The 24,680-nt window shown below is 42.9% G+C and overlaps 1 protein-coding gene across 3 annotated transcripts in view; it reads right to left on the bottom strand.

The window, feature by feature from the left end:
- METTL21C (methyltransferase 21C, AARS1 lysine) overlaps positions 1 to 24,680 on the bottom strand; it is a 37,092-nt gene that overhangs the window by 2,770 nt on the left and 9,642 nt on the right. Inside the window, exons 1-3 of one of the 3 annotated variants that reach the window (XM_054973479.1) lie at positions 5,817 to 5,891; positions 2,510 to 2,634; positions 948 to 1,087 (exon numbers count right to left, since the gene is read on the bottom strand). In XM_054973479.1, coding sequence (XP_054829454.1) covers positions 948 to 1,087; positions 2,510 to 2,624 — 255 coding nt within the window. In that variant the 5' untranslated portion in view covers positions 2,625 to 2,634; positions 5,817 to 5,891. Of the gene's footprint in view, positions 1 to 947; positions 1,088 to 2,509; positions 2,635 to 2,974; positions 3,085 to 5,816; positions 5,892 to 24,680 lie in introns of those variants that run through there. The other 2 variants (XM_054973478.1, XM_054973480.1) reach the window with 2 other exon arrangements.

Raw genomic sequence — 24,680 nt, forward strand, 5'->3', positions numbered from 1 at the left:
GTATCCTCTCTTTCCTTGTTACTCTTTCTGGGGTATGGGTGGCTTGTTACTTGGTGTATTACTTTTGGAGTACTTGTCTCTTTCTCTTGTATTGTGTTTGTGTCTTGTGGAATAAACTTTTTCTTCCTTCAACATCTGTGTGCTTATTGTGTCCAAATCCTAAAAAAAAACGACCTGCCCCTTGGCAGAACAGGGTGTTTAGAAAAACAAAACGAGTTCACACCATTTTCTCAGTTAATCTTAGTTGGGCATAAATGTGTTTAAAAGGTTGAGGGTTTTTGGAGTTGGAAAAGGTAATTCAAGATAGATGGTTGTATTTGGAATCATTGTTGCACAAAACACAAGCAGGGTAGTGGGTAACTAGACAGTTTTGTGATACAAAGTGCAAAGTAATCTAGTTTTTCCTCTTTTCTTGCCTCTTATTTTTCCTATTTCTACTATGATAGTCTAGACTCTTACCTGAACATGAGAAATCCATGGTAAAGGAAACTTGGACTTGCCACTAGAGGGGAGAGTCTGACACTTAAAAACTCAAAATAAAAGGTCACCTTGGTGGCAGTTTTTTTGGCATAATTGAGAGAAATTGCTCAACTTTGTGTTTTAAGGCATTACCACCTGCACATCTTCCTTGCATTTCTGTGCTCTGTAATATATTTAATATAGTACAATAAAGATCTTCCTCTGTTTAAGAAGACTGTGTCAAAAGGTTTCTTCCCTGTGTGCCTAGACACTTGTTCATGGTTGGAACTCTGCACAAACTGCTGGTTAAAAGGAAACCCAAAAGCAGAACCGAAGGATGTATAGCCAAGAGGAGTGTGAGGAATTGTCCTCTATTACAGTCGCAAGCACACGTCTTCCCTGTGGCTATAACAAGCTGTATCAGGCAGTCCATCATAAAGAAGCTCATTTGCTAGAGTGATGCTGATTTTTTCCCATGCAAAACTTACCCCAGGCCACACTATGGCTCCAAAGTTTTCTATGGATTCTTGAATAGTGATCTGGTGCCCAGCATAAAAATAATGTTCTTTGTCAAAATAGTGAGATGCTTTTGGAACCCATTTCTCCAACATTTTAAAAATACGTGGCCCTGGGGAGAAAGAAGAAATTACGTATGAATGCAAGAGTATAATTACGGCCTCGCATTTACTGGTATCTGACGACAGGAGCTTTGACTCTCCAGTGCTTACACCATGAAGATCTTGGTCTTTAAGGGGCTCTTTTACTGCAGACTAGCACAGCTACACCTCACCCCCCCAAAAACCTGGCTCCCAAAGAGGATTTAAACAAAATGGACTGATCCCCCTTCCTCGAAAAGCAATTCCTCATGATGTTCTCAAAGAGCTACAAACTTCATTAGGATTAAGAGAATCCCCATGTAGATTACAATGTAATAGCATATAGGAAAAATGGCTTTGCTCAGATACTGAGAATCAGAGGACCCTGGTGGGCAGTGGGGTCTTAAGGGCCTACATCTGATAGTTATAACGTGCGTGTGAGTGTGTGTACATGTGCGTATGTGTGTTAATTTTCCAAGGTCTGGCAAACCTGGTACAAATATGGAGAGAGTGATTTTGTATTCCCTTCTAAAGCTGCCCCATTACAACCTATTTGGAGCAGCTTGTCAGGGGGAATGCTCAAGTGGAAACCATTTCTTTTGGCAATTCTGCTCAGTCCAGGGATTAAAAGATCTCAGCCATGATGTATGTGAGTGAAATGAATTTGGTTCAAAGTTCAGGTTACGTACACTTCTTTTTAGACTGTTATGGCTTGGATCCATCACAGCATTTCCACAGATGGAAGGTTTTCCACCCACGGAGAATCACTTCCCTGCCTCCCTCCACTTCTTGTTGCAGTCCAAAAATGCCACCCAAAAGAAGGCTCCAGAGGCATAGGGGACTCCAGGAACAGCATTGGGGGGCCTTGGGGGAAGGTAAGAAAATTACATTTCCAGAAATCTTTCTAGCCACAGAAATGCTTTGGTGGATCCAAACCCTAGAAAGTGATCAAGGAAATGATCTATCATATAAAAATTGCTCGGTTTACAACGCAACTGCTCTAATCTCCAGTTTAAATTAATTGGACTGGAACCTTAATTTGGGTTGGACTCAGGGCCAAGCTACACATGACGAAAGACACTTGCCTGGCAAGTGGATTGAGTGGAGGGCAAGTGAACAGGGAGAAATACACTTGCCATTCAAGTGTCATTTGTCACTTGTAGCTTGGCCCTGAGCCTCACTGGCTCTGATTGGAATCCTAGGAACACTTCTCAGGAAACATGCATTATTTGGGGCTGTAAACTGCATAATACATGAACTGACATATAAAAAAGATCATGATGAAGATGACGGACGCACGTCTGTTCATTTTCACATTTGCATTAATGTAAGTATGAAGGGGGCGGGGTTCCTGCATGGGGGAACTAAAGTGAGGCTATCTCACAGAAAATATTCTAGGAAGAACCTGTGCTACCCATGCTTCCTTCTTTTGTTTGTTTTAAACAAAGCACAACCTGAGTCAGTTGCTGAATAGTCAATGCTCAGTTCAGAATCTTCTCCAAGGCCTTCCTCCTCTTCCATTATTACTTGGGTAGCTTTGGGAAACAACTGGTACTGGGTTGAAAGCATTTTGGGAATGCTGTGGAAGGAACAATCAAACTGTAAGGCATTTTGTGCTACAGAATCTTTGTTTATAGTCCACCTTTCTCAGTGAGACTCAAATTACACAGTGCAGGATTAATACAATAAACGGCTGGGAAGCTCAAACGATGCAATAGGATATGGATAGCATAAATCTGAACACAAGTATAAATCAGAATACAGAGCTGAAACAAGCAATTTGACATAACATATTAAATGATGTAGAAACTAACCAGCTGGATCGTACCTGCATCAACAGATAGTATCCAGTAGTACAGTCTACAGTCCCTTTAACACAAGCATCTCTGAACCATTTCCTCAGAACACAGCCCTATTACCTGTGTAAAAATGCTCTCCTGAATAATTCAGTTTTGAATAGTAAGCAGAAAGCCAGGAGAGTGAAGAGATTTCCTGACCTCCAAATGCAAGCCATTCCACAAGGTGTGGGCCACCACAGAGAAAGCGCATGTATAGGCAGCTGTTGATTTTGATTGGTGCCGAGTCCAGTATCACTCTTAGGCTCTTAATGAAGTCTGAGAGGGTCAGTTGAACCCCATCAAAAGTGGAAAGCACTTTCTTCAAGCTCTCCACCTTCCCAACTTGCATCACTTCAGTCTTGTTTGGGTTCAAGTTCAAGTTCAATTTCATTTCCAGCCATTGGAGCACAGCTGTCAAGACTTTCACTGCATCACCAGGACATCCAATTCCAAAGCTACAAAAGGTTGTACATAGAGGTGGAATAACATGGGAGATAAAATTTTACCCTGTGCAACTCCACCAGATTCCACACTGAAGATAGCCGGTCTCCGACCACAACCCTTGGAGTCCACTCCATAAGGAATGGTTTAAATCTGTCCAAGGCTCATACCTTATACCTACTTCTGCCTCCAAATGCCTAAAGAGGATGGCATGATTTACTGTATCAAACATTGCAGACAGTTCAGGAAGAGCAATAAAGAAGCATGGACTTTGTCTACACTCAGACAGAACTTGTCAAGTAAAGCCACTGAAGCTGTCTCGGTCCCATAGACAGCCTGAAACCAAACTGAAAAAGGTCCAAAGCTCAAACGTTATTCAAGAAGATCTAGGGTTGCTCTGTTACTGCTCTCTCAATCCCTTTGCCCAAAAGGGGCAGATTGATTGATTTACAAGAGACATCAAGGGCTCATTTACACGGTCTCTACATACTTTTAGCAGCCAAAATGGGCACGGATCCAGCGCACAAGTAGTGGCCTTCACAGATGCCAGAATCCTGTCAATATCCATTATTGTAACTCGATCAAAATGCAGACCAGACAGTGTATTGAGCATTTCTTTCCCCTCTTTGATATTACAGCTGGCATCCAGAGCAAAATGTATTCTTACTATTTTATCAGCAAAAATATTTGCAAAGGTGTCACACAGCTAATTGTGTGTTCCTGAGCCTTTAAAAGTTCATAGATCCAGAGGAATTAGCCGTGTTAGTCTGTAGTTGCAAAATAGTAAAGAGTCCAGTAGCACCTTTAAGACTAACCAACTTTATAGTAGCATAAGCTTTCGAGAACCACAGTTCTCTTCGTCAGATGCCGATTGATGCATCTGACAAAGAGAACTGTGATTCTTGAAAGCTTATGCTACTATAAAAGTTGGTTAGTCTTAAAGGTGCTACTGGACTCTTTAAAAGTTCAGATTTAGCAGTCAGAAGATGCCAAGATACCTTAAATGACTGGGATGGTCATGAATCAGCTGACGCAATGGCTGCAGAGAGATAACATTTCTTTGCCACTATCATGCCACTTCGTAGGTCTTTCAATGCACTCTACAGCAAGGTCAACAGCAAGGTCTATCCGAGTCAATGTGAGTTTTCCACCAGCATCTTTCTAGACATCTTTCAGCCCTGTTTAGTTCACCCAGTTCAGTGGTGAACTCAGATTAAGAAAAACATAGGACCCCCCCTCCCCTCCACACACTTCTTGCTATCAGATTCCCAAGGAACTGATCTCCTATGATGACCACTAGATGTCCTCAAAAGCTTATGCCAGAAGAGTTAGTCTTGAAGATGCCTCATTATATAACGCTGCTGTTTTACCCTCCAACAAACTATCAATGCAGTCCTAAGCAAAGTTACAGCCTTCTAAATCCATTGAAGACAAACGCCTTAGGAAGATGTGACTCTGTTTAGGATTGCGCCGTAAAGCAGCTTCTTCCTGGATTGAAGGCTTACTCACCTGTTCATTATCCAGACTGAAACCTGGGTTTGAAAATCTGTTTTTATTTCCATTGCTTTGGGGACCCAAAATAGCTTACGGTATCATTCTCTCATCCTCAATTTTAAACTCATAACAACGACCCTGTGAGGTAGGTTAAGCTGACAGTGAGTAACCAGACCAAGGTCACCCAGTAATCTTCAGCGGTAGAGTGAGATTTTGAACCTGGGTCTCCCATATCCTAATCTGACACTTTAACTTCTCCACCAATGCTGGTTTTCCTTTCTTTCGCTTTCATCAATGGCACATCAAACAGAAAAGCATAAGCCAACAAAAAAGAGTCTTGTGACAACTAAAAGAGCAACTGATTTATTCTTGCATAAATTCCATGAGTTAGGCCTACTTCAGCTGCTGCTCTAGCCCACAAATACTTTCACTAAAATATCTTTGGCCTCCACAAGACTCCTTTTTTTTCTTGCTGCAATAGACTACCCCCCTGCAGAAGCATAAATGACACTCAGTCCAATCTGCCTGAAAGTTTTACTGTGGAAGACCAGGGAAATGAATAGAATCTGTGAAAGCAACTTCTCAATGGAAACTTTCCAGGTTCATCTCTTCATGAGTTTCTGACTTGTTTCAGACTTTTATTTCTCATCTTTCATTTTGACTCTTATGTCCATCTGAGTGCACGGCTTGTTTCATTCTGATACTTGGAAGCTTGTATTTTCATCTTCCAGGCCTACAACTAAGAATCTTCTGTTCGCAATAAATCTTTTGAAAGAGTATCTTTCAGACCCTTTGAATTTAAGCTTAGCACCACAAGTGATACATTACTGGCTTGTTACGCTTCTTGCTTGACCTTGCAGCCACCTGTTGAACATGATACATCATGCACATTAAAAATAAGCATGCAATTTCAAGTCCCCATCACATTATGTATGCCTTGGTTTATCTACTCATCTGCAAAGAGAAAAAAAAGAATTACTGGTTTTACCTGGAAAGTGAATAAATCCAGACTCCAGTGACTCAAATGCTAAACTGAAGGATTCCCAAACAGCTTTGGTGCCTTTTATAAAGAAGGTGTGCTAAAAGATCTCTACTGGAGGAAGGAGGCGGGCTCCTGACCATGTAGGGATTTATAAAAACCTTTAAGCAGAGACAGTAGTTGCTGTGATGTCCTTTCTCTGCATTTAAACTAGCGGGAACAAATGGGATCACCTTAATGCTTCTATTTTAGCTAAAGAAGTAAATTGCTACTGTGATGTGTAATAATTAGGGGCATATTGGACTCAGGAGCACAATCCCTATTCGATCTGTGGACAGATTTTCTGCTGGTCTGTTCCACTGTGCTGCCTGCTGCTGTTAAGTAAACTGAGATTCATAACTTTTAATTCATGGATATAAAAACAATTGAGGTTTTTTTTAACTAACCTATTTCAGATAAAGTTTCCAGTGATGAGGTCATGCATTTTCTTTGTGTCTCAAGGTAGCTTATAATTCCAAAAGATACAAGATACACGAAAACCCCATTTACCCCAGCCCCAAAGATACATTTGCAGCTTATACTCAATTAAAAGCCCTCACCAATAAAATAGCCTTACCACACCTCCTAAAAACTTCTAGAGACAGCATCCCCCACCTTCTCAGAAAATAGGAGCCATTCAGCCACCTGAAGTGGACGAATGACTAGAAGGTGGCAATTGGAAGACTGTAGTTGGCCCATGAGAACATATGGGGACAGACAGTCCTTCAGATGGGTCCCAGGCCATCAAGGGCTTTAAAGGTTATAATCAGCCCCTTGAATTGAACTCAGGGCCAAGCTACAAGTGACAAATGGCACTTGAATGGCAAGTGTATTTCTCCCTGTTCACTTGCCCTCCACTTGCCCTCCACTCGATCCACTTGCCGTTCAAGTATCATTCGTCACTTGTAGCTTGACCCTCAGACACAACTGGCAGCCAATGTAGCTGTTTTAAAATTGGTGATACCTGTTCATAGTAATCAATAATCATGCTGCCGCATTCTGAACCAGTTGTAGTTGCCAAGTTATCTTATAATGACACAAAGTAAGGACATTTCAACTGCCTTCGTTGTTAATGCATTAGTGCAATTTGTAGTTTTGCTGGCATGGAGCTGCCTCTTTTTAACCAACCTCTTTGTTATTGCTATTTCTCCTTATTAGCGGAAAACCTCACATAACAGATGACACGGGCCTCCTGCCAGAACCATTGCTCTGCTTCATGGTGCTATAATGCCATGCATTATGCAGTAGCATCCATGTGAAGATGTTGCTTATTGAGTAGAGTACATGCTTTGCACAAAAAGAGAGAGAAAGAGCTCAGGTTCAGTTTTTGGTGTTTCCAATTAAAATATCCCAGAAGATGTTTGAAGTGGTCTTTGTCTGTGTGAGAGCCTGTGATGAGCAAGGACGACAGACAGAGAGCAACCAGGCTGCCACCTATGCTTTCTGTTTGCTCTTCCTGTCTCATTTATTTGGAGCATGGCTAGGAGGTGTGAGCCCTGAAGTATTAGCCATAGGGCAGGAGCCAAGGGTTCTTGGTTCTTAGCCTGTGGCCCATGCTGTGTGGCCTTGGACAACTGGCCTGTTGGATTCCAAACCGGCCCAGGGATACAGTTAGTTCTTGTTATAACTCTCATTTGTATGTTTAAATTGTAATTTTAATTTAATCAAATTGCATTTTTATTTGTCGTAAACTACTTTTGATTCTGCTAGGGAGGAAAGCAGCTAATAAATATGCTAACTGATTGATCAGAAAAGATTATACTGAGCTTGCTAGATCAGTTGGCTGAGTCAGAGTCTCTCTACACAAGACATCTTACATGGGGATGCTCAAGTGACTAGTGGAAACACACAAAATGAATTACACATGACGAGCGCTTGATTGGTCTTGCAAGCGTCCCTGGGAGTGGTAGTCTAATCCTCCCCCTCTCCAAGCGACTGGAGGAAAACCAAGCAAAGTGGATTTTCTTGCAAAGAACAGCTGCTCGACTGGAGAGATTCCCTCTTTCAAAAATCCAATCGGCTGGTTTTCCTTCAGGAGTTCAGAGATGGGGTGGGGAGGGGGGGAGATGTAACAGGACCCTGCCGGGAGAAGAAGAATGAGAGAAACTGGCTTTCTCTCTCACTCGCAAAACACCTCGGCTTTTTTCCTGCCTCTTGTTATGTCGTTCTGAACCTCCCCCATCTCCATCCCAAGCTCCCAGAGCATTTTTGAAAGAAAGAGAGGAGAGTGTGAGAAAGTTCCTCCAGTTGCAATTCTCCCCGGCTGAGCTGAGATTCATATTGTGTGGCTGGTTTTTTTTTTAACTACAATTTCCAGAGATCTTTGCATGATCTGACACTCGCCTGTGCGTCTTGTGTGTTTTGACCCTTACTTTCTGTGTGGTCTTACGTTCAAGTGTGCTCTGGCTTCCTGGCAGTGCATGTGTATCCACAATGGGAGAACAAGCGTAAGAACTATTGTCGAAGGCTTTCACGGCCGGAGAACGATGGTTGTTGTGGATTTTCCGGGCTGTATCGCCGTGGTCTTGGCATTGTAGTTCCTGAACTACAGGAACTACAGGAACTACAATGACAAGACCACGGCGATACAGCCCAGAAAATCCACAACAACCAAGCATAAGATCTTTCACTTGAGCATCCCCGTGTAAGATGTCTTGTGTAGAGAGTCTCTCAGCACATAAGGTGTTTCCTTATGAAGGAAAGTGGTGTATTTGTCATGGAGAAAGGGTGAAGTATTCTCCTGAAAGCACATTTCTATCCTTGCTTACTGAGTTGGTCTGTTGAGTAAGATGTGCTTGTAGCCAAGTCAGATACACTTCAAGAAAATCCTCAGAAGCAACAGCAAACATTTACTTTTTGCAGGAAGATTTGTAAGCAATGAAAGCACAGGGAGAATTATGTCAATCTCCAGTCTGGCCCAATGAAGTGGATTCTTAATCCAACTGTTGATAGTGGGGAGATTTGTAACCTTCATACTAAAGTTTGTTCCTGTGTTTAAATAGCTGTTTCTTTTATAATGAATTACACTTTTTATTTTATTCATATGTTCAAAAGTTTTTATTTTGTGTTTGGTGGGGGTGTTCATGGGTTATATACTGAAAGAAGTGGGGGTGGGTTGCAAGTTAAAATGACTATGAAACCTAATTTCTGCTGTAGCGTTACGGTTACTGTAGGTCAAGCTAGAAGTGACGAGTTACACTGGAATGGCAAGAGAACAGACTCACATGTATTCCTTCCTGTTCACTTGCGCTCCACTTGCACTCGAGTGGAGTGCAAGTGGAGCGCAAGTGAACAGGGAGGAATATGTGCGAGTCTGTTCACTTGCCATTCAAGTGTAACTCGTCACTTCTAGCTTGGACTTCAGTCCCACTGGGTATAGGAAATCCTGTGTTCTAGCCTTCCCTCTGTTATAGAGCTCACCGGGTGATCTTGAGCCTTTCAGCATAATTGACCTCACAAATCTGTTGCAAGAATGAAATTAAAGGGAAGAGGATGACTGGTCTCTAAGGAATGATCTCGTGGAATGAAAGGTGGGATTAAATGTATTAATGAAATCAGGAAATACAGGATGCCATAAAGAGGATCTGGAGAATTTCTGGGACTAACCCATACTATTTCCAAAAGCTTTGGAAATTAACAGTCAAGGATAGAAACGGGACATTGGAAAATAGTCATGGAACAGCAAAAGAGGCAAGCAGGGGGAAACTGGCAGGAATGGGAAGAAAATGGTAAACGTGTAATCTGAAAATAATCTGAAAGGGCCATTTCTTATTTTTTCACCAGCACATAGGCTGATTCCGCACACGTTGGATAATGCACTTTCAATGCACTTTATCCATCATTTGAGGTGGATTTTTTGTTCCGCACACAAAAAAATCCATTCCAAATCATCTATAAAGAGGATTGGAAGTGCATTATCCAATGTGTGTGGAATCAGCCAACTAAGCGCCTAGTCTAGTGTTTCAGAGTAGAAAAAAAGTTGCTCCTGGCTTCTGGTTTTTGGGTCTAGTGCCAGATTTTCTGTGAGCCTGTGGCATTTTGTTCAGGAATTCTCTGAACACCACCAACTTCAATAAACCTTGGAATCTGTAGCAGCCTGAAGTTTCCATTTATGGCACTGAAATTGGAATCCTGTCTAGAGGACCAACTTCATACCACCATAGCTTGTGCTTTCCAAGGCATTCAGTTAAAAATATAATGATGAACAGATGCTATAACGTTTTGATGCACAATGTCCTCCTTAAGGCTTTGTCTCAGCTACTTTCAACAAAGAATGTGACACTTTTAATGCTGGGGTACATGATAGGAATCAAAATGAGGAGTAGGGGGTGTGCTCAGTTTTGGACTGCAGAATGTTATGTTCCTGAAGAGCTCAGCCACTGTGCATTTCATTTTCCACATACAGCCTGGTATAGAATCTTCAGCTAGGGATTACCACTTGGAGCTACACCAGAAAATGAGTATATATCACCCAAATACCACAACTATCAATTGAGTGAGTGGCAGCTTGTCTTTGCATCTTTACTGGAGAGTATTTGTTCCTCTTGTGTGCCTCTCTATAGTCCTGTTCATAAGTTACAGTGAACACTCATACACTTGTTTTTTCTTAACAACAACAACAACAACAACATTCCATTTATATACCATCCTTCAGGACAACTTAACACCCACTTAGAGCAGTTTACAAAGTGTATTATTATTATCCTCATGACAATCCCCCCATGAGGTGGGTGGGTCTGAGAGAGCTCCAGGAAGCTGAGACTGACCCAAGGTGACCTAGCTGGCTTCAGGTGGGCGAGTGGGGAAATAATAATTTTGCTTATATATCACTCTTCTAGACAGATTAGTGCCCGGTTAGAGCAGTGAGCAAAGTCAGTGTTGTTAATATCCCCAAAATACAATCAGGGAGCTAGGACTGAGAGGAGCGGCTGACCCAAGGCCACCTACTAAGCAAATTGCAGTAGTGGGTTTTGAACCAGCAGAGTGCTGATTCACAGCCCTGCCACTTAATCACTGTGCTACAGCAACTCTCATGCCGTAGCCCTCCTTATACACGTACTGAGTAATTCTCATATTACATTCAATGCATGTTCAGCTAAACGGAATGCATGTTGGTTCTTTCTTACAAAGAAGTGTACACATGTACATACAGGATGTACGTGCATTCACTGTAACATGTGACCAGGGCTACTGCTCAACCCCAGCCTTCTGCTCCTGCATTCTGAGCATGTTTGGTGTGTTTAATTCCTCTGCTGGTGGTTCTCTGTTCAGCCACGGAATCTCACTTTGAGTGATGCATGCCACACCTACTGTGATCCTTGCCTGCTGTGGACTGGCTTCTCCTCATTTTTTACCTGAGTACCCCCACAAAGCAGCATATCTACCTATGAAGATGGTGAAGGTGGAGAGACAAGGGTTGTACTTAGCCAGATTTATGGGGCAGAAGCTGAGTCCCAAGGCTATCAGACCTGCCTGATAATAGCACTGGTTCAGAAGGCATGGATGGGATTAAGCCACAACCATTGCCTTCTCTCACACCGTCGTCTCCAAGAGTGGTGCCAGCTCTCCTCCTTAGTTGCTTGGGTGGAGAACCAGTACTGTGTGGACCAAGCAACACGGTCAGGTGTGCTGCAGATTTCCTACACTCTAGGCTACCAGGTAAGAGCCCTGTGGTGCAGAGTGGTCAGCCGCAGTACTGCAGCCCAAGCTCTGCCCACAACCAGAGTTTGATCCTGGCGGAAGCTGGGTTCAAGTAGCTGGCTCAAGGTTGACTCAGCCTTCCATCCTTCCAAGGTCAGTAAAATGAGTACCCAGTCTCCTGGGGGTAAAGTGTAGATGACTGGGGAAGGCAATGGCAAACCACCCCATAAAAAAGTCTGCCAAGAAAACGTTGTGATACAACGTCCCCCATGGGTCAGTAATGACTCAGTGCTTGCACAGGGGACTACCTTTATGTTTACCTTTCAGGCTACCAGTAGCTGCTCTGATCACCCTTAACTGCATTACATATTTAAAAGTCAGGTCATTCCCTATCCTGGAGATTTTTTTTTAATTAAGACAGCAACGATTTTATCATGTTATAGTGGTTAGTCTGTCAGATGAGATTTAGATCCAGGTTCAAACTCCCACTCTGCTATGGATGGTTGCTGGGTGACCTTGGGCCACTCACACACTCTCAGCCTAGCCTACCTCACAGGACTGTTGTTTGTTATTTATTTACAAAATATATACCCTGCTTTTCTGCCCTGATCAGGGCCACTAAGACAGCTAACAAAAACATACATGATAAAAACACATCTTAAAAACCATTAAAACCAAACAAGAACACATCATTAAAACAATTAAAACCAAACTAAAATACACATACAAAGGCCTAAAAACAACAATTGAAGCAAAAGGTCAGAAGGCGGGATCCCTGCAGAAATGCCAGATGAAACCAGAAAACTTTACCCAATGGAAGAAGATGACATCAGAAGGGGACAGACAAGTCTCCCTTGAAAGAGAATTCCAGAGGTTTGGTATCATGATGGAGAAGGCCATCTCACAGGCTGCCACCCACCTAATCTCAGAAGGCAGGGGTAGCTGAAGCAGTGCCTTTGAAGATGACCTTAGCAGTTAAGTAGATTCATAAGGGAGTAGGCAGTACTTCAGGTATGCTGGTCCTAAGCCATATAGAACTTTAAAGGTCAACACCAACACCTTGACTTATGCCCGGAAACAGATTGAGAGCCAGTGTAGATGGGCCAAGGTAAGTGATATGGTCTCTATGACCCATGAATAGCCTGGCAGCAGCATTCCTCACCAATTGAAACTTCTTCTTAAGGACAGTATCACATAGATTGTTCTGAAGATAAAATGGAGGAGAGGATAAGGATTTAAGCCACGTTGGGCTCCCCATTGGCGAGAAAAGTGGGGTATATGAAATAAATTCTACATCAACAATTTCAGTTCGAGTTTGTCAGTTCTGGGATAACCTACCCATTATATGTAATAGCCTGACTGCCTCCCCCCACACTTGCACATAATTCTCAGTTCTGTGGGAAGCACTGGTGAATTTTCAGGGCACTGTCTTTTTTGGATATGTTATTCTGTTAAGTACTACACACTTTGATAGTGAGACATAACTAAGAACTGTTAATAGAATATCTGCATCTTTCAACCATTGTTTGGCTTTCCCACGAAGATATCTGTTAGAAATTATGCACTGAAATGTCCAGCAGACATCTTAATAAAAAACACTGTAAAAAACACCGTAAAGACCACGGCTTGGATCTAGTCAAACATTTCTGCAGGTGAAAAGATTTCCACCCACTGAGCATGACTTTCTTCCCCCTTCCTCCTGCATCCCCAAATGCTCCCCTCTCCCCACATCAATGTTTTTCCTGGACTCTCAGAAACAACACTTCAAGGGACATCTTGGGCTACAGCAGGCTGGTGGAGGTGAGGAAGTCACACTCCAAGGATGGAAATCCTCCCTTGTTTTGCTGGATCCAAGCCGAACAACAACAAAAAAGGAGTTACTCCACACGAGGCCAAAAATGCATCTAAGATACAATTCAATAAGGCTATTTTCACCCTTACTATCTTTTCTTCTAGCTTTGTATACGTTGCATCATGTTAAAGTAAATTCCTAGCACAAAGCTGTAACTTGGGTTGCTGAATCAGTAGAAAGAGGCTTAGGTCCCATTCTATGTACTCAACACACAGAAGACGGTAGATTCAATTAACAGAGGCCAGCAGTGCATCTCGATAGAATTACTCCAATCTAAGCCCACTGATTTCAATTCAGCATAGGATTGCACTGAAAACCAACTACGTGTAGGGTACTTAGAACTTTGCAAGGAAAGGTAGCCAATGTAGTACATGGTTTCCATATCTGATTCCTGATTTATGGACAAAACTGGCAATACTGGCTGTGAACAAATGAATCACACCACACTGTTCTTTGTTTAAACTAACAGCCAAATGGTCTCCACAGGTAGATGCTTGAATCCAAGAATCGGGACAACTTGGCTGCAAAACACGTGGTTCTGAAAACTTGTGTAGTCACCGCCATCTTTGCCACTTTCAGAAGAAGTAGCCAGGCAAAGCCATGCAGGGTTAGCAGCCAGAAGCAGCAGGAGACCTGGTGGGTGGGCTTTTATGCACAGGCTGGGGAATTTCAAAGGGGTCAGTCATATTGGAGGGGACTGTTGCCTTTGGGATACAGGATCGTATTATTTGCTTGCTGTCATTTCTGAAAAATATTAGGACTACATGTAATTTTATTTTATGATACAATGTAGTAGCCATAAATCACAGTGTTGTTTGTCTTTTGTTTTTTTTACAGTGTGATCCCAGTTTGTTTTTCTGCTCCATTGAGGTGGTAAGCATGGGGAACTGGGGAGACGCTGCTGCTGCAGTAAGAGCCGTGGCAAAGCTCGGGGGACTTCCAAAGGGGTTGGGCGGTTTGGGATGGGGGAAAATGCTGCTGGCACCTCCACTGAAGGTGGCAAACATGGAGTTGCATGGGAGGGAGCTGTGTGGTGATCCACCGCTGCTGCCAAGCTGAAGGTTGGCCATGCTGAGGAGAAATGCTGCCTCCATTGAGAGAGCAAACATGGAGGTGGGCGAACTCCAGGGAGCAAAACTGGTGTTGGCTGGCCTGTGGTGGCAGGAAATGCCACCACTGCTATTGAGGCAGCAAGGCTTCTCGCAGGGGCCCCCACTAGTAAGCCTCTGTTGTCAACTCTTGAAGTAGAATTCATTTTGGATTCTTGACCACAATCCTCAGAAGGATTATTTTTATTATATTAAAAACATTTCCATGCTACACTTCCACCCAACTCAGGTTCTCAAGCCCTGCATTGCCTAGCCTAACACCCTTGTCATGAGAATGGCCATTGAAATCAGTGTGTCACAAGCCTAGGAACAAAGCAAGCTGAAGAAGTTTCTCCAAGTTATTCATATGCTATAGACAAAAGCAACACACTCCATGCCCTGGGAGAAAATAAAGACTTGACCCTGCATATGGGAAGTCACTCAAACCCTGAATGGCAGCAAATCCATTGGATAAGATCACGCTGTCGGTATGTTTATCGGGGATTATTTAAACCCAAATGTACGCTCTGTTTAGTTTTACTGCTGCCTATGAAAACATTTGCTTTCTGTGGAGCGTATTTCTTCAGAGGCGATGATAGACACCTCCCAGGAAAGATGTCCCAAGGGTTTAGCTCAGATCTTGGCAAGCCTCACATTGTCATGTTATTAGTGCATGAAATGAGAAACACAACATGAGCATAATATGCTAGGAATGAAACAGGCCACAACGACGTGATCTGGAAAATACGAGTATGGATTTGTATGGATTTTTCAGCTCTATCTGTCATCTTCGTACGGATGTTACCAGCTCCTCCTGGATCCTCTCATCACATTAATCAGAAAGCAGTCTGAGTCTCTTAATACAAGTTTTAATATCATCGTATCTGAGATCACCTATGGCAGGGAACACCAGAGGCTGTGCATGCTTGTGAAGCAGAGAGCGGGCACCTCTGCAAAATGCTGCCATGGCCCTGGGTGACAGATCCAACCCCAAAATGGCTGCTATTGGAGTTGGATCCAATCACAAGAGGCTGGGAGGCTCAAAGCCAAGCTTGCTCATGTGATGTTTATTTACACTGGGGTGGGGAAGGGGGGGAGCTAATAGCCTGCCAGATAGTCTGTCCTAGATGACAGCCTCCCTTTCTGCTCCTTAGACTCTCCAAAGATCCTCTGATCAATCATCTACAAAACACAGACTTGTTTCTCTTCCGCTGTCTACATTGCCTACTGCCAAATTGTTTCTGTTAGTGCCCAGTGTTTTGAGCATGAAAGGAAATGGTTGTATGAAAACAACTCCTTGAAAATTCTGTAGCCATCTTTTCTTTGGCTCTTCATTTCCTATCTGCCCATTTTCTATCAGGTTTTATGCCAAACTGCTCTGTGGATGTTCAAAGAAGAGTTGTTACTGTGATGACACCACGGCTAGGGTGAGATAAGAAAGAGGTGCCAAAGCTCTGGAGTAAAGATGGGCACAAACCAGAAAAAAACCAAACCGTGCAGTTCATGGTTTGTCACATTTCACGAACTACAAACTTTCATGAACCTGCCCCGGTTCACTAACTGGTTTGTTTGCTTCATGAAAACGTCACATCCAGGTCAGCAAATTGTCACTTCCGGGTCAGCAGAAGGTCACTTCTGGATCAGCAGAAGGCTTTCAGGAAGTCAATCCCCTGTTGCCTAGGAAACTGATTGATCGGCGCCAGGCTGTCTGCAGTGACAAACCAAAAAACCGAACCAAATGAACCAGCTTAAATTTCGTGGCGGTTCATCAGAAATGGGCTCTGATGAACCACTGGTTCGCGAACCACAAACCAGCCTGGTTTGTCACGAGCTTTGGTTTGTATTTCAGTTCGTGCCCATCTCTGCTCTGGAGCACTGGGGAAAATCCAGAAATTATCACAAACATTATCAGGAAAGGAGAAGAGTAGGTAAGTGTGTCTCATAAGACCTAGCTTTAGTCAAAACCACACCAAGAATCCCCCACATTTCAGCCACCTGAGTGGTGGATATTTAAGGAGGATGGCTATTAGCCAGTAAGGGTCACTCTAAATGTTACTTCCTTCACAAGTTTGCCACAGAGCCAACTTGGGCTTGTGCAGACACACAGCAGCTCTGGGGAATGGCTTGCATTAAAAAAGGAGAGCCCAAATGGACTTGGAAAGCTGCCATCTGGGGAGTTAAACCTCTTGCCTTTCTTCCAAGCTCTTTTTCCTATGCAAAAACAACACTGCCACATGTGCACACAATGCCTCCACATGCAGCAGACACACAGAAGCATTACCACCACCACCCCGCACTGCTTTTCACAGGGAAAAATGCTTGGGAGAAAGGCAAGAGCTTTTCCTCCCCCAGCAGCAGCTCTTTGAGCCCATTTGGGCTTTCCTTTTTTAATGCAAGCCATTACCCAGAGCTGCTTTGTGTCTGCATGAGCTCGAGTTGGCTCCGTGGTGAACTTGTGAAGGAAGTAACATTTAGAGTGTCCCTAAAGGAATTTCCACATCCAGAGATACCAAGCCTCTGAATACCACTGCTGGGGTGGGGGGGACATCAGGGGAGAGCCTTGGCCTCTATGCCCTGTTTCCTGGCCCTTTGGGGGAGCTGGTTGTCTGCTGTGTGAAAGAGGATGCTGGTCTACATAGATCATGGATCTGATACAGCAGGGCACCTTAAAAGTTTTTAAATATTCTTCTTTGAAAATAAGAATGCTGCAAGTTGTTCCAGTTTATCTGGTTGATAAGATTGTACAATGCATGCAGGTTATTGGTACTTGAACAGACATTGAAAACGCATGGTTGATTTCAGTGGTGGAGAGTACCCTCAAGTAATAGTTATTTATGGCAATTTCTAGGAGGAGGTGGTTTGCCATTGCCTGTCTCTGCAACCCTGGCCTTTGTTGGAGGTCTCCCATCCAGTTACTAACCAAGGCTGACCCTGCTTAGCTTCTGGGATTGGCTCACTTGGGCTATCCACGTCAGACCATAAACTGGGTTTTCCCCCTATATATAACAGGCTACTGAGAGTGGTGTTGGTGCTTGCTGTGGCACAAGACTGAAGAGAGCTGGGTGAGAGAGTGGGAGAGGGGAGGACTAGTGACGGGCTGTGCCCCTTGTACTCTTAATGTGATTGTGGGGAATTAAAGACTCAACACCCAAGTTTGTCAATGTGGTTTTACTACTACTAAATAGAAAAACAATGGAACGGCTACAACGGCACAGACTAAAAAGAATACAACAAAAAACAGATAGCAAAACAAAGGGATGTTCATTTGCTCTCACTCCATATTAGTTATAAACCATACACAGATCCAGAGGAGTTAGCCGTGTTAGTCTGCAGTAGCAAAATAGAAAAGACACCAGCAGCACCTTTAAGACTAACCAACTTTGCTGTAGCATAAGTTTAAGAGAACCACAGTTCTCTTCGTCAGCTGCATGGCTATACACAGCCATAGCCAGGAAAACAACATTGATCTCCTAGTTGTGGTGACATTTTAGATGTTCCTAGATGTGCTGGTGTATGTGTAGGTGTGAACGCAGAAGTAAAAGATACAATCTGTCCTGAAGAGCAAAGGGTCCACGATGGGCAATTTCCAAAAATAGTTCCAAAAGTGTAGACACAGGGAATCGTGTCTAGCTGTACTCACAAGCTGAAAAAGGTGCCTGATGAACGAGCATGGAGAGTGCACAATGTACTTTAGGAGCATAGTAAAAGAACACACACACAAAAAAGATAGGCCAAGAAGAAGGAAGGTAAAAACCATTTGTTAGACTCTGTAATTTGAGCTGGAAAAACGAGGCCAAAATGTAAGCAAAAAGTAAGGACCAGAAAGAAGGCTGAAAGAAGGCCAAAAAGTACCCAGCAAGTACCTGTTGGGATGCTATCTTTATACTCGGGAGCACCTATACTTGATGAAAACTAGGTTAATTAATATTGACACTTGATACATGTCTAAGTTCCAACTGGGCTATTTGGATTAATTTGGGACAGCACTAGAAGTTGGGTACTTGAGTGTGGTTGGACAACAAGGGGTGAGTGATTGATCAAAGGGGTTGAAAGAAGAGAGATACCAGGGAGATCAGGGTTAGCAGATTCTCTTAATGGGAATCTTTGATGGTAAATAACGTGTATTTGATCTGTGGTTCTGTTCAGGTTCTAAGGAAAGAAACAGTTACCTTTGTAGCTTTGGTATACAAAATGGATCCAAGTCCTATAATATAGGATGCATGTAAGTCACAAGGAACTGCGATCTTTATTAAATCCTGAGAGTTACCTGTCTATTTGAGGTTTTGCGTGGGAATCCACCCTACTGATATGACTTAAAAGCCATTCAATTAACTATCGGAACAGCAGGTGAAGTTTCTGTGGTCATAAAATGCAGATGCGAGGAAGCAAAACCAGCAAAATCCTTTTATTCTCAAGCCTGGACACTTTTCCTTGCATGCGGTGGGGGGTGGGGGAGGAGCCTCAGGCCATGTTTCCAGAACATTGAATTCCTCCAAGGCCCCTCAATTCTAATGTTGTGGGTCCACAGACCCAAGCTGTGCTTAACTCTTGGAGGAAGCTGGCAATGTCTACTAGATACCCCCCAAACCCACAGTATTAAAAGATGGGCTTGCCATCAGGGTATGAGCTTCCCTGTGGCAAAACGCTTGCTCAAGGTGGTGATGTTTTAATTCAGTGCTTCAGCATATTTCATAAAATGAATGGCCGGATCTAATCTTTCTAGAAAGAAGACTGTATTACATGTATACTTGATTCGTACATGCAGTAGTTTTTAGACCTTTACTCAGCCGGATGCTGCAATGTCAAATTTACACTGGGGATAAATTAATAAACAAGTCATACTACCGGAGCTTAAGTTGAATGCTTGAGACCAACGCCTAAAAAGTTTCCTGAATCAATGCCAGCATTATGGATTGAAGGCTGTGAATAGACATGGCCTGTCGATCAAGTGCAATTCCTTATTTAGACATGTGAACAGGGAACAAAACTGACAGGCAGAATAATCCCACATTATTGATCTAGACTTTATTTTCACCATAGGCATCAACATTCCTGTGACAAATTTCCAATCTCATGGTCATGAAACAATACTCACCATATGACCGAGGGATGTTATGTAATGTTGTGACTGATAACATAGATCAGAGTGGGAAAATGGACAGTCTTTGATCAGGAGGTCAGACATTTGTTCTGTGATACAGATCTTCATGGCAAAAGCGAAGTCTGAATTGGCTCATAGTAATCCCATATCTCCAATACATTCTTGAAATGACATTGAAGACATAGTCTAGTAGATGTTTGCTTATAATTATTCTAAGGACAAATGTATGTGGTGTGGAAGATCCATAATCACACTTTAGGCCATCTTTTCTTTACTTGTTTGGGGCTGCTAATTTGATTGGCAAAGATCCTCTAGCACCATTTCTCTTGTTTAAATTGCTCCCCCACAGATACAGATACAGATACAGATGCAGTTTTTCTTCAGCAGAAAGTAAGAGTAGCTGTGGAAGAGATCAGGGAAATAGCTTTAAGGGAAGGGCTCGACAATCAGCTAGCTTGCAAGACTGTAAAGCATTACGTTCAGACACGTTGCATTCGCTCTCTGACGGATATGAGAGACTTTCACACAGTTGCTAATTGAAAGCAGTTGAGAATTGTAGCTTATATGACCTGTCTTTTATCACTTGGAGCCAACAGTTTATTTGAGTTTATGTGTTGTGGTTTGTATATTCTCAATCCAGATGAATAACTATGTATAATGGATGTGATGGATTCAATAATGATGATGATGATGTAATCAATTTATTTATCACACTTCATACTGTTGTTGTACTGTTGTTCATTATTATTTTGAATTGAGATAAGATTGGCTGTATTGCTGACATAGAGAGCCTGTGTTTTTTCTTCCTAATTTTAGGATTGCCAGCATGTAGAGTTCTTGTGCATACTGGCTCGTCGTCTGCCGTAGAGACAGGGTGACAGGAAATGATGAACAAGATGAATTTTTGCATGTTATACAGGTACACAAGTCAATGAAGCCCTGCCAAATAAAAGAAGCCCATGATCCTCAAAAAATGTGGATGCTGTGTGATAAGATATTTTACAAAGACTGTAGTCTGTCTGTGTGTCTGCCTCTGCCTCTCTCTCACTCGTATACTTTTGCATCCTCTGTGGAAATATTACCAGTGCAGCGAACAGTGTAAACCAACATGCATTTCAGATATGCTGTTCCTTTGATCCTATTATTTCTAATCTGGCAAAGAACAGCAATATGGTATTTAAAGCTTATGGAAAGTGAGCCTGTTGTCCCAACAGCTGTTTAGGCAGATAAAAGGGGAAAACAGAAGTAATTAAATTACAGCATTAGCATGGAAATGCGTAAACAGAAATGAAGACTCCCTGAAGTTTCTCTCAAGGTGAAGGACTTTGAGATGGGGTGCCTGAAGTTTCACCAGTTTTATAAAGTACTTTGGGAGGCAAACATAACATGCAAATACTGAGATGCATACTCCTCTTCAGCAATTGAAAGGGGCTTCCCTATATACATTTCTTGGGGACTTGGGCATGCTTGGTGAATCTGATCCACACAAGCTGCTCTATACCTGTGCCACCCCTACCACAATACCTGCCCATGTTGGGGTTCTGGTGAAAAAAGTAAAGTATGATTCCAGAAGTGGGAGGGGCCCTGGCTCAGTGGTAGAGCATCCATTTGGTATGCATGAGGTCCCAGGTTCATCTCCGGCATCTTCAGTTAAAAGGATCAGGTAGCAGGTGATGGAACTTGGCCATTTCCACACGGCTTACCTTGTTCTGGAAAACAGCGAAATCTCACATGAAATTGCGCAAGGAGACGCTGTTATTGCATCTTGTTGCGCGATAACAGTGTCTTCTCATGTGATTTCGCACGATAACAGCGTCTTCTCGCATGATATTGTGCGAGATTTTGCTGTTTTCTGGAACAAGTTAAGCCGTGTGGAAATGGCCCAGGTCTCTACCCTGAGACCTTGGAGAGACAGAGTAGACAATACTGACCTTGGTAGACTAATGGTCTGACAATCTAAAGCAACTTCATGTATTCATGAGTAGTTTTCATATACAGCTAATATTTTAAACTTCCACCCAAAATATTGGTTAGATCTCACAGAATCCTTTAATTTAAAAAAAATCTAGCCCAAAAGGTTGCATGCAGTTAGAATCCTAAAATCATGGTCATGCATAGCAAACTATTTGAAGTTCTCCTTTTTGTATTTAGATGTGTTTACTAAGCCAAAGGTTTAGAATTTCTTTCTCCACTTCACAGGGTTCTGCAACTGAATGCCAGCTGCTGCTACTCGGTCATGTGCCTCTCATTCCATTTTATAAAATAATAATATAATATTTGATTTATATATCACCCTTCAGGATGACATAACACCCACTCAGAGTGGTTTACAAAGTATGTTATTATTATCCCCACAACAATCACCCTGTGAGGTGGATGGGGCTGAGAGAGCTCTGAGAGAGCTGTGACTGGCCCAGTTGGCTTCAACCTGAGGAGTGGGGAATCAAACACGGTTCTCCAGATTAGAGTCCCATGCTCTTAACCACTACACCAAACTGGCTTTTCCATGCCTCTGCTCTTCTCTCTGCTCCCTTTCTGTTTCTTTATCCTCTCCCTTCCTTCTCTTTCTCACCACCATGAAACCTCTAGTCTGCCATTTTCCTTCTTCAGTACGTCTCCTCCAACCTTTCTCTACTACCTTCTTTTCCATGTCACTCTGCTCCCTAAATTCCTTTTCCCTTTGTAAAATCTCCCATCTCAGCTCATGTACACTTGCCCTTTGCTTTAGACATAAATGAGACATGTATCTATTTGTTTACTTCATTTATACTCTTTCCTTCTCCCTAATGCAACCCAAAATGCCATACGTAGCTATCCTCTCCTTTCTCCTACCTCAAAGGGTAGTTGTGAGGATAAAATGAAAGAAAAGAGAACAATGTAAGCCACTTTGTATTCCCACTGAGGAGAAAGATGGTGTATAAAGGAAATAAATAATAATACTAAGAATTTTGCCTGGATAAATAAAGCAATAATCAATCAAATCAATCAGGATTCACAGGGCCGCAATTATTTTTTCTGAGTATGAACAAGAAACACAAGATGAGACATTCCTGGAATGTGGCATAAAATCCATGGTGCTAATCAGGTGTTAGGTTGCCTTGCCCTTCTTCTATATCAACTTCTCATTTCCATTCAAAGGTATACTATCAGTTTGGCACGTTCCCTCCTCCCTTCCCAGCTTTTAAAAATAAGACACTATGAGGCAAGTTGCATATGTAGCACAATTCTGTAAAGGGAAAGTGCAAAGCCCTTCTCAAGATAGCAGCAAAGACATCTTAGGTTAGATCTTTGTGATTCATATTCCCAGAGGGTTAACAGATAAATGGTTATGCCTGCTACAGCAAAATATCACCTTTTTCTCATTGTACACAGCAAATTTGTAACAGAATTTCCTTCAGAGTTACAAATCTCTATCCTCTGGTGCACAGAGAGAGAGAGAGAGAGAGAGAGAGAGAGTCACTATAAAGCTTAACTATTAGTTATGTAACATTTTGAGAACTGTATCATATACACCAAAATTTTCTACATATGACACAAGGAATGAAAAAAAGAAGTTGGTGGTAAATAGAGTTTTTAAAAGATCAGGAACAGTTGTCAAAATTAGAAGGTGCTAACATGCTGCTAGTTCAGCCTGCTTTGAGCCAGCTGTGGTGAGCAGAAAGAGGTAAAAAATGTATCTCATAGACTTCTCCCTGGGATAGCCCAGGGAAGCCTGATCTCATCAGATCTTGGAAGCGAAACAGGATCAGACTTGGTTAGTAATTGGATGGGAGATCTCCGAGGAAGACAAGGGTCTCTATGCAGAGGTAGGCAATGGCAAACCACCTCCGTTAATCCTTTTCCTTGAAAACCCCAGTAGGGGTTGCCATAAGTAAACTAGGACACGGCACTCTCAACTACCAGGCTTGTTCCACTGCTGACTGGGTACTTACAGTTCCCCTGTGGTTCGGCTTGCTCCCAACCAGTAGCAGTGAACAGGATAAGGCAACTGACATATACGGTTACCATCTTCCCACAGTGGGCAGGAAAACCCCACCAGTGCTCCCTCATCCTATGCTGGCACTCAGTGGGGCTACAGGGGAAAAATGTTGGGGGAAATGGCATCTCGTAATTAGACATGGGCACGAAATGGAAAAAAACCCGAAATGAGAGGTTTGTCTTTTGTCATGTTTCACGAATCGCAAACCACGAATGTTCACGAAATTGACCCATTTCATCAAACGATTTGTTAGTTTCATGATTCGTCAGAACTCTTCACTTCAACAGCCCCCTTCAGAGATGCCAACCTCTCAGGGAGACTTCAGCAAGCTCTCTTCCACCCACCCACTCAGTATGGCCAAGATTGAAAGAGTGTTAGCCCTCAAAAGAGCAGAGAACGAATTGAGAAGACACAAAGACGAGCAAATAAAAAAAGGGGAGGCCTAGGCCCCAGAGCCAGGCTAAGGCCTGAGGCTAGGGTGGGGTGGAGGAAAAAAGGCACCCTCACCCAAAGACCTTCCCACAGCAAGGCCAAGAGCTGGAAATAAGAGGCTTCTTTCAGTCTCTTTTAAAGCAGCAGCAGCTAAAAGCACAATTCTTCATCCACTCTCTCTCACTCCAATCCCAGCAACAGGTCCTCCCTCTCTCTCTGTCTACTAGGACTGAAACATGAGGCAGAGAGAGGTGCCTTTTATAAAAAATGCTGACATAGAGCAGAACAGGAGGTCTGTGGTTGGCTGACAGACCTGCCTAACAGGGTTTGGAGGGGTGAGATTGGTGTGCCCATGGCTCTCCAGATGGCTAGGAGAGCTGCCAATCAAGGGTAAGTGGGCTATGATTGGGGTTTCCAATGGCAACAAATGGTCTGGGCCCACTGTTGCCCAGGGATCGACACCAGCCTGTCTGAAATTACGAATCATTCACAAAGCGAATGAAACAGGCCCCAAAGTCGTGAATTTCATGAAAACCATGGCCCCAAAAAACACGGTTTTGCAGCACATGAAATGGCCCATTTCATAATGAAATTTGTTTCATATTTCGATTCGTGCCCATATCTACTCGTAATGCAGCAGCATCATTTCTAGCTGAAAAACTGGAAGTCAAACCAAAAGAGGCTATCAAAGATGCTCACCCACCCAAACTTGCCAAAAAAACACAAATGAGCACTGATGCAG

Source organism: Eublepharis macularius, chromosome 3, assembly GCF_028583425.1.
Source record: "Eublepharis macularius isolate TG4126 chromosome 3, MPM_Emac_v1.0, whole genome shotgun sequence".
Taxonomy (NCBI): Eukaryota; Metazoa; Chordata; class Lepidosauria; order Squamata; family Eublepharidae; genus Eublepharis; species Eublepharis macularius.